Source organism: Notothenia rossii, assembly GCF_949606895.1.
Source record: "Notothenia rossii genome assembly, chromosome: 4".
Lineage (NCBI taxonomy): Eukaryota > Metazoa > Chordata > Actinopteri > Perciformes > Nototheniidae > Notothenia > Notothenia rossii.
In genome coordinates, this window is record NC_136902.1 from 62,093,595 (window position 1) to 62,104,324 (window position 10,730).

General features: G+C 41.3%; 1 protein-coding gene across 2 annotated transcripts in view; it reads left to right on the forward strand.

Annotated features, from left to right (window-relative positions):
• The window catches only part of pipox (pipecolic acid oxidase), a 61,260-nt gene extending 50,864 nt beyond the window's left edge, over positions 1 to 10,396 (forward strand). For both annotated transcript variants that reach the window (XM_079676134.1, XM_079676133.1), the window contains one exon: positions 8,745 to 10,396. In XM_079676134.1, coding sequence (XP_079532260.1) covers positions 8,745 to 8,875 — 131 coding nt within the window. In that variant the 3' untranslated portion in view covers positions 8,876 to 10,396. The remainder of the gene's footprint in view (positions 1 to 8,744) is intronic.
• Positions 10,397 to 10,730: the final 334 nt, after the last annotated feature.

The window sequence follows — 10,730 nt, forward strand, 5'->3', positions numbered from 1 at the left end:
TGAGAGGTGAAAGCTCCCGTGCCTGGGGTCTACACTCGTGTTCCTCTCTAATTAACATGGCGGCGGCCCCCTGAAGGCCGGCCCGCTCTACCTCTCCTCTGCTCTGTTTCTTCCATTGTCTCCTGGCACCTTTCCATCTCTCCATGCAGTCATGTCCTTTACCTAATTATCACTGTAATTAATATCCCGCTCACAGTTCTCTGCCTTCAGGGGATCTAGCTGGGATAAAGGGACTCAAAGTCTATAGACCCAGATTAGAAAAATGTTGGTCAAATGAATTACATACCAATTTTCTTTATTAGAAAATATTATGTCTTTTTTCAATTTTTAGGTACTTGTACTGTAGTATTTTCACTTTATACTACCCCACTACATTACGAGACGCTAAAAAAGAACTGAGCGTCACCTGGGATGGCCACAAACTGTCCAACCACACGCATCCCATGTATCTTGGTGTTACACTGGATAGGACACTCTCTTTCAAGAAACACCTGGAGAACACCAAAGCCAAGGTCAACACCCGCAACAACATCCTGCGCAAACTAGTGAACTCCAAGTGGGGCGCAGATCCACCAACAATCCGTGCAACTGCCATGGCCCTTTGTTTCTCTACAGCAGAGTATGCCTGCTCAAGCTGGAGCCGATCACGTTACACCAAACTGGTCGACACAGCCTTGAATGACACCTGCCGCATCATCACGGGATGCGTTAAGACAACACCTGTCCCGTGCCTCTACGCGCAAGCCGGCATCTCTCCCCCGCACATCAGACGACAAGGTATCGCTCAAGACAAGGGCGCCGCCCTGCCCCACATTTTCGCAGCAGCAGATGCCGCGGAAAACTGTACAAATCCCTTTTCAATAATTCCCCTCTACTCTAAAGTCACATCTAAAACGCGATCTGATCTAGCTGTGTATATTTTGTTATTTTTTATAGTTATATTCAATCTCACTAGCTACAGGCATGTTTGAAGCTTGTAAAGGGAAGATGACAGCTCTCACTCGCCACTCTGCTGTTCCTCAGCGCCGCTCCCCCTCCCTCCTGCTGAAATTATGAATGTAAGGTGTATAGTAATCATAGATAACACGGCAGGGTCTGTTACAGTTTGTTTTTTATCTGATTTCAAATAAGCAAATTCTTGGCTTTCAGAATATTAAACTTGTTTCGGCAAATTCAGATGATAAATAGGCCTACAAATTTGAAGCTTGTAACGACAATTACAAGCGGAGGAAAGGAGTAATTTAACGTCACTGCAGGCATAACAACAGCCGGTGTTTCTCGTGAGTGTTTTCCCCGGGAAACAAACACAATACACACAAACGCAAAAATACACAAAACACACGCGGCGCGGAACACTGTACAAATCCCGTTTCAATAATTCCCCTCTACTCTAAAGTCACATCTACAACGCGATCTGATCTAGCTGTGTATATTTTGTTCTTTTTTATTGTTATATAGCCTACATATTCAATCTCAGTAGCTACACGCATTTTTTAAGCTTGTAAAGGGAAGACCGCAGCTCGCCTCTCACTGGCCACTCTGATCTTCCGCAGCGCCGCTCCCCCTCCCTCCCGCTGAAATTATGAATGTAAGGCATATAGTAATCATATATAACACGGCAGGGTCCGTTACAGTTTGTTTTCATCTGATTTCAAATAAACAAAGTCTTGGCTTTCAGAATATTAAACTTGTTTCGGCAAATTCAGATGATAAATACAACTTTGAAGCTTGTAACGGCATAACAAGCGGAGAACGGAGTAACTTAACGTCACAACAGGAACAACAGCCGGTGCTTCCCGTGCAGTAATCCAAACGAAAATATCTTTCCTCCGTAGTATTTTGATCATTTGCTCCGCTAATAATCAATCAGATCGATGGATTCCAGAGAAGAGAAAACTTTAAAGACCTTTTTCTCAAAATGATGACTCTGTAATAGTCATTATATAATATGACATATTTTGCTTAATATTTGGAGTAGACTACAAAAACAATCCTGATATCATTAGAAAGCTAGGAATCAAAATGTGTTTCGGGTCAATGCGACTGATTTCGATGGAGCAGGTCACTTTGCATTAGGTAAAATAAAGCAGGCAGACCTAACAGGAAGAACATGTACATTTTAACCCAATCAAATAGGACATTGTCACACCATTCAAATGTATCCATGTAAATTACAACCAATAAAAAAGCTTAGATTTGTTTATTTGTTACGTTGTTTACTTTATTTGTTACGTTGTTATTACATTACATTACATTGCATTTAGCTGACGCTTTTATCCAAAGCGACTTACAATAAGTGCATTCGACCAGGAAGATACAACCTTGAAGAAAACAGAATCATATAAGTACATCAGGTTTCATAGAGCCAAACATTTCAAGTTGTTCTGTGTGTCAGCCGTTAACCTAGATAGAAAGAATATATAGCCTACGCTTGCAAACATGTCAGAAGAACCAACGCAGAAGAAAACTAAATACAGTCAATCTAAACTTAAATTTAACAACTGGAAGTTCACATCCCTGACATCCACATCTCCGGAGCGTGGACCTTCTTCAAACAGCAAAGCCAGATGAACCCAAAAGCAGCAGCTCTGCGGCCGCAGAAACTGTCAAAACCGCCGCCGCCCCCACACAATTAAAGATGTTTGGAGTTTTATTTGAGTTATTCATTTAAACATTTTTTCAAACAGATGCTGATTTGAAGCCGTTGTTAGGCCTACATATTACGGTATTTCCTGTTTCTGCCGGAGAGAGGGGAGTTTGTCCCAAAGCTTGCCGCTCTATTTACTCCCTCCATCCGACAGGAGGGAGCCTCATGTGTCACTCCACGGAGTTAACTCCGTCACGGAGGGGGAGTGTGTAGGGGTAGGGTGTAAGGCGTGGTTTGGGATTGGGCCATAAAAACGCAATTTTTTTGGCCCCCCCACTTCTAAAATGAATCCGGCGCGCCTGGCTCAAGATGAACGGAGAACAGACATCAGACACCCCTTGCATGGCCACGTAGCACCCCCACGCAGGCTCCAATCCAGAGCCAGTTTTCTGCAGACAGTCCTGCCCCTCCAGACAACCAAACAAGCAGCAAGGACCAACATCTGGGAAGATGAATGGCAAAGAAATTACACACGAGCTCTTGAATGGCTGGACAGAGGAATAACACCAACGGAAAGCCTCGCTAGTGGCCACGACCTTTTGCTGGACAACCTGGAAGTCACTTAATTGACTGCGTGTGTAACAGGGGAGGTGCAAAGCACTGATGAAAGTGTGGAACTACACCACAGAAGACACATGCAGCTGTGGATCAGTGCAGACAATGTCCCACCTACTGGAATGTGCTAATGCCCCCCGGTGCAGTCCAGAAGACCTGGCAGAACCTACCCCATCAGCTGTGGCCTGTGCCCGATACTGGCAGAACGACATCTGAGATTGCTACGGACTCGAAGAAGACTACATTATGGAAGCCAATATTTGACTTCGGAATGCACTTTAATTTACAGTTTTAATTACGTATACTTTTTTTAAATTTAGATTATTAGCTATTACAAAATATGGATACATTTTCTTTTGTCTTTGACATATAATTATAGGTTAAAATATCCACCGGCATTATATTAGGCATATTGATTAGCTCTTCATTTTCCAGCTGTAATAAAAAAAACAACAACAACACAATAATAATCAGAATAATCTAGAAAATGTAATGTATACAATTCTGAAATGGGCCATTATGTTTAACAAGTACTTTTACTTGTGGTACTTTTAGTATATTTGGATGTCGATACTTTTGTACTTTTAGTTAAAGGTGGGGTAGGTAATTTATTTCAGAAACAGTTTTTGTTATATTCCATGGAATGCTCTTAGCAATCCAATAGCAATGAATATATGAAATGCTTTGACAATAAATCCATAAAATAATTTTCATCTGTGGAAGCCGTAGTACTGTGAAAAGCACGACCAATAATTTGAGCCGGCCCGGCTAAAATAACTGGATGGCCTACCTACCTGTCAGCCTTCCATCTGTGCACAAACTTATCTCGTGTCCTCATTGGTCATGTGCGCATTCGTGTGTGTTGGAGGAGGGGCTCTGTAAGGAAGTGGCATATTTTTTCCGTCTGTGTATTTTCAAATTCTAGTGATCTCGAGCTGGTTTCTCCAAAATGACCTACCCCACCTATGTATACAGTAGGTAAGACTTTGAATCCAGGGTTGCGTTTGGATAGTTTAAAAATCAGCTCCTAAGTTCTAACCCTATCTCCAATTCCTCGACCTCTGAGTGAAACGTCACGGGGTTAAGGGATAGTGGATAGGAGAATTCAAAAGGACTTAGGAGAAGAGACTGCAGTACTATAGAGAATCCGAATGTAGTTTCATATATCCGACGTGTTTATGATTTATGATGCGCCAGCGGACTTCATTATGTGCGTCTGCTGCTGTGGTGAAACTGTGGAAACTACAGTTTTCTATACAACGGACTACATGGATGTTTATTAAGAATGAGGGACTACTGTAAACTCATCTAGAGACTCTGCACCGTGCTCTGATGCTGTTGCTTTATGCTTTATGAACGTGGACAACAGAGAAACATATTCCTCATGACCAAAGTTGTAATTGAAATAAAAAAGGAAAGTGACATTTATGCTCGTCACCCTCTCCCTCCGGTCCACATTAATACAAATGATCCCAATACGTATGATTGTATGAAAATATCTTAAAATAAATACAAATGTATTTATTATAAACGTTAGTCCTTAACACCTATCACTGTGTATATCACCATTCAAACATCTTTTTAAAAGTTGAACAAACCCCACACAGCCCAGTGAAATGTTGACTTTATTTGACAATTTAGTCAAAACTAATGTTCATATTTCTCTTTTTGATTATAATACTGATGAACGTTCAAAACAAAGCACTTTGACAAGTTTCCACATATGTTTAAAAATGCTTAATAAGCACCTTAACTTTCATGATATAACTTCTCCGTCATAATCGTTTGTGTGACGGCAAATGCTGCGGCTGCAAGGCATTGTGGGGCAGCATTTTCACCTCTCCTTTCGGTTAGGGATGTCCAATGGTTCCTAAGCTAAAGGAGGTTATAAAGGAAGTTTGAAACCTCCTTTCCTATCATTCTAGAGAATTCGAACGGCACTTATCATGGCTGCCACTGAGGGACTTCCGGGTCATTTCACTCCGTTAGGAAGGTTCCTAAGCTAAATGGACTATTCGACTTCAGCCCTGGACTTTTACTTGTAACCAAGTATTTTTACAATACAAAATTGGTAATTTCACTTTTGGAAAATCTAAGTAATTCTTCCACCGCTTGTAATTACTATTATTATTATTATTTTTATGATTTATTCTTACAGCCTTAGAGTAGTGAAGTTAGGACAGTGCAACACAGAGAGTGTTGTGTTAGTATTGTGCTGTTTGATGTGCTCTACCTCGCTTCTGAATGAACGATGGGTTAGCATGACACGAAATAATCATTTAAAAAGAATGGGATGTATAATTGTGCTCCGAAAACATAATGGCAACCTCAATCGCATGGCAATTTGACATGGTGACTCTTGCAGGGTTTCCCCTTGAAAATGCTTTAGGTCCGTCAGCAAGGCCCTGCTACAGAATTATGTTTATCATCATTTCCAATATTGACTTTCATTAGTTAGAGCAGCAGGAAATATTTTTTTCTACAATAATATACTTACGTATGGTTTTTGGCAGAGATGGAGTACTGGACTCGGACTCGACTCGGACTCGAGTGCCGATTTTCTGGACTCGACTCTGACTCGTGCACTGATTGACGCGACTCGGACTTGGACTCGTGAATCCTCGCGTAGGCTGACTTGGACTCGGACTCGTGAATTTCCCCCCCACGATGACTCGGACTTGACTTGTACATTGACGCTCTGACTTGGACTCGGACTCGTGAATTTTTCCCCCGACGATGACTTGAACTTGTACATTGACGCTCTGACTCGGACTCGGACTCGAGCAAGTTTTCTCTGGAGTCTGATGTCCTCTATCCTGGCATGTGCACCTGTGAGGTGAGTTCACAGACTGGGCCCCGCTATTCCAGTCTAGAGATGTCTAGAGACACAACCCGCATCGTGCTGTATGCTTTCACACATTCTGCTTCCACATTGGAAAAGAGCAGCGCAAAATGCTCGTTATGTGGAAACAATATTGAAGAGAAGGCTCCGTAACACATTACTCTAAGGATCGAGTTCAGACATGGCTGTCTTGAACACTATCATCAGAGTAACGTGATCTAATCAATAAATAAAGATTCAGCCGATAACATGAAAGCACATGGCTACTTAACATGCAGAATGACTAATTTTGCATGCTAAGTATCCATGTGCTTTCTGGGGCTAAATCTTTATCAGTAAACCGATTTAACCAGTAAAAGTTCCTTCAAAATAAGAGTCCCGATCTTATTACTATCAAAATAAAAGTGCAAAACAAAAACATTACCATAGGAAAATATTGGCATACAAATATAATCACTTCTCTAAAAGGTAACTCATTTTAAATATAGTTAGACATATTAAAGGTCATTTACAATAATAATAATAATAATAATAATAATAATAATAATAATAGAGGAGCAGCTACATTTCAACACATATATCCACGAAGGTTAAGACATGAAGACTTGTGACTCGAACTCTTCTTAGGTGACTCGGACTTGGTCTCGGACTCGAACACAGGTAATGATGACTCTGACTCGACTCGGACACTCCTTGGGTGACTTGAACTTGGACTCGAACACAGGTAATGATGACTCTGACTCCACTCGGACACTCCTTGGGTGAGTCGGTCTTGGACTCGGACTCGACTACGACTCTCCCTTGGTGACTCGGACTTGGACTTGAAGAGTGGTGACTCGAGAGTGACTTGGACTCTTGAATTGGTGACTTGACTACAACACTGGTTTTTGGTTCTTCTTTAAAAACGATTATATAGGTTTTATATTAAATTGTATTGTAATCTATACATTCTTGTCAATAGTCATTTTTTTCTGATACATTTTGAAACTTATTTATCATAATTATGTAATTATTTAGTCCCTAAGAGTTGAGGTCTTTGACCAAAAACAATGTTAAGTATTATTCACGAGAGGAATATTTTACAAGCTATGCATCTACCCTCTTGCTTTAACTGAATTTATTTTCTTGTACCTTGATTGAATCAATTCATATTGAATTAATTGATTAAAATGAAAAAATACAAGAAGTATTCTGTCGTCACATTCTTAGAGTGGTGCAATAATGAGTCCTAAAACCTGGAAAATACCTTTCTTACCACTTCCAGTTCCCTTGTCTTGAAGTCAATAGTTTCGTGAACGTGTTCGTGGTCAAGCGTAAAGATTTTCATGTTTTATTCTCATGAATGTCCAAAGCTTATGTGTACCATAAAACCGGCAGTTGTTAACAAGTGACTCAATGAAACGACATATTGTCATCAAGCGAACACAAGTCCGTCTTTAGCTTAGCAGTGGTGATGTTAGCTAAGCTTAGCGTTAGCTTTTTATTTCTGCCGTTTTTTTCACCCTTCAAAAATCTAAAAGTAGTGTTAATATTTCGAGATTATCCTGCCAAACAAAATATTGTTAGTGTTAAATATCATAAACGTGTGTTTGTCACAAAACTCGTTTTAAAATTCCATTGCTTTTTGTCGAGGAAGCCCTTGTGATGCCACTCTCTTAACATGCTCTATTAATATGCTCAACAAACCCTAACGTTTCTTTTTTAAAGTGTAGTATTATTTCTTGGGGAAATTGGCAGAGATGGTGATGTGTCCTCTTATTTCATCTCGTTGTGTGTCCTTGTAATGTTCATAGACTCAACCCACTGACAGTGGACCAGTGAACATTAACATTTAGAACATTTATGTTTGTCAGTTGAGGATCTCCAGAGAACAACTTTAGCCTCTGCTCATTCTGTTCATTAGTCAGCGTTAATTATTCTCCGTGCTCTTTGTACCGTCCTCTGGCAGCTGTGAAGACGCTCAGAGGAATATTGGAGAGGTTCACAGGCCTCTCTCTAATACAGAAAGAAATTTGTTGCCTTCCTCCCACTCCTTCACTACGTGCATTTGTCATCAAAGCCTGACACAAGTGCTTTAGAGCAAGTACTGGGGGTGGGGTGGTGGGGGGGGGGTAGGTGTTGCCATGGCTACAAAGTCACCCTGTGAGCTCGGCCATCTATTGAGGTTTTCCTTTCTCCTTCTCTGGCGAGATGAAAATTCACGCGGCCAAACTGTCAGAGCCAAGCTTTTATGACTTCAAAGCCAGGCAGAATCCACGGGAGCTCCGAGACCTTTGTCAGATTGCAATGTGCTGCATTCCTCAAGCCCTGTTGACATTCACAATTTGCCTGTCAACAAGGACAATCACAATGCCGCAATTTTGAAAACACATACTCTCGCATGTGACTCTTAGGCTTGAGCACATGAAGCCAATACACAGAGAAAGAACAAAATCTCCCTTAATTGAGCATTTGGTCCCGGTACACTAAAGTGAGTCGATGCTCAGTGACAGGCATCCTAACAATCGTCTTTTATGTATTTTCTCGTGTTGGGATGCAACCCATCGCCTGACTCAGACAAAGGCCCCAAAATGCTGCCTATTTTTAGGCTAACTACGAGGTGCAGTGCATGGATTTGCTCACGTCATGTTGATTCATCCAACATGGTTTGATAGTCTACGTACGTTCTTTGCTCACTGTAATGATTTTTTTTTCTTTCAGGTCACGGCTTCAAGTTCGGACCAATCATTGGCAAGCTCCTGTGTGAGCTCAGCCTGGGAGAAGTGCCCTCCTATGACCTGTCACCTTTCCGAATCAGGCGCTTCCAGGGAAACACCAAATCAGCTTTATAGAGCTGGACCTGTGCCAGTGCAGCATAAACAGATCAGATATAATTTTAGCTGGTAATTTAGCCCTAAGTTTTTATACACAAAAACAAAATGACACATGTTTTGTCTGCTGCTTTTTGTGAAGAAATCAGTTTGTGTTTCCACCGCCGCATTGTGAAATCAGATGTTTAGCACTAATGCAGCATGAAGGTCAGTGTGTTCATACGCAGTTAGGCAACTGGTTAACGGTCTGCAGCTTTTTGATGATTAAAAACAACTCTTGTGTCTGTATGGTGAATTTAAAAATACAGCCAGAAAGTGGTTCTTAGCTTATACTGGAACACAGGAAAACACTAAAAATAAAGTGGCTACCAGGTCACCTCCTACCTCGTCGCTACTCAAGTGGCTGCCTTGTTACAGCTCTGATTCTGATACGAGCACTTTCACATTTTGCTGATTACTGTAACACATTGGGTTTTGTCGATCCATATACAAACTTACATTTGCAAACTAACATATTGGGGTTTTACACATAGTTACGTGCAGAAACTAGCAGAACACTTCATATCATTTTATACTTCTGTCTTTTCCTTGCATAAAACTCAGATACAACATGTGAAGTATTGACATTTCAGTAATTACATCCAGTAATTGCTGGTCAGTTAAGATAACCTTTGCTCTAGCAAAAACAAAAATATCTGGATTTTCAGGCGATCTTCAGCATCCATTGGGACCATAGAGCATGCGCACTTGGGTTTCTCCTAAGCCCCCGCTTCCAATCCGCTCCATCACATAAGTGTAATTTCTGGTCTCGCTCAATCAAATAAATGGAATGGGAACATTTTAATGTGTGTCAAAGGGTACAATTCTTTAGCCAAGAAGCAGGAAACGTGAGGCAAAAACAGTCGGCTCTATTGCAACTAGTTCTTTGATGTTGGTGTGTCAGGGCCTTTAGCCATTCAAAGGGTGATAGAAAATGACCAGTAGCTTCTCAAAATGTCCGATTTTAAAAGTGAGCTTTTGTATTTTTGTATATTTCACATTGTTTAAAAGTTTCCATGAAAAAAAGTTGGGCTATTTGAACAGAGCCGTCCCTCTCACTGCATGAAAATGTCATCAATTTCCTGCGTAATATGGTTTCTCAGAGCTACTGGGTTCTATTGGGAAATGGACACCCATCAGTAGTAGGTTGTCACCAATGACTGTCTAGCTCAGCTACATGTGGAGCTACAGCACTCACATATGGGACGAAGGCTGCGAGCTAGTTCAGGCAGTCAACTCGAGCACTTATGCTGCATTCATACATAACGCCCCTTGCCACTCTACAACCAACCAAACAGAGTCTCCGTAATATGCCGCTCTATTTAACCTGCCAGATATCTCTCCATGCATTGCTTCCTGCTGCTATTGCTGCAGCTACCTCCACGTCTCTGCTGCTTGATTCTGACCAGAGGACCAACATCAACAACTACAGTCTAATATTGTTGTGCAATTGTAAATCCAGCCATCTATGACAAATGATAATTAAAAAAAACTATAATCTTATTGGCTCGTTTGATTTCATGAATCAGTGAACCTCTCTCTCGCTGCTTTCCAAGCATTCACCATTTTGCCAACTAAGTGCATGGTTAAAAAGACATCAGCCGTGGAGCCATGTGTCTCCGTGATGCCAGCTGCGTGCTCAGGCTCTGGAGGTGGCCTTATTGCCTGGATCTATTTCCCCATGTACCCGTAAACATTTTAATCACTAATCAGACGGCCTATTACAATGGATGCCAACCACGGCCATCAGCGGGAATGGGAGAATTATGCAGTGAAGCGGCAGAGATCAGTGAGCCAGTTGCTCCCTTGCTTCTAAGTGACTTCAGATGGATAGCAC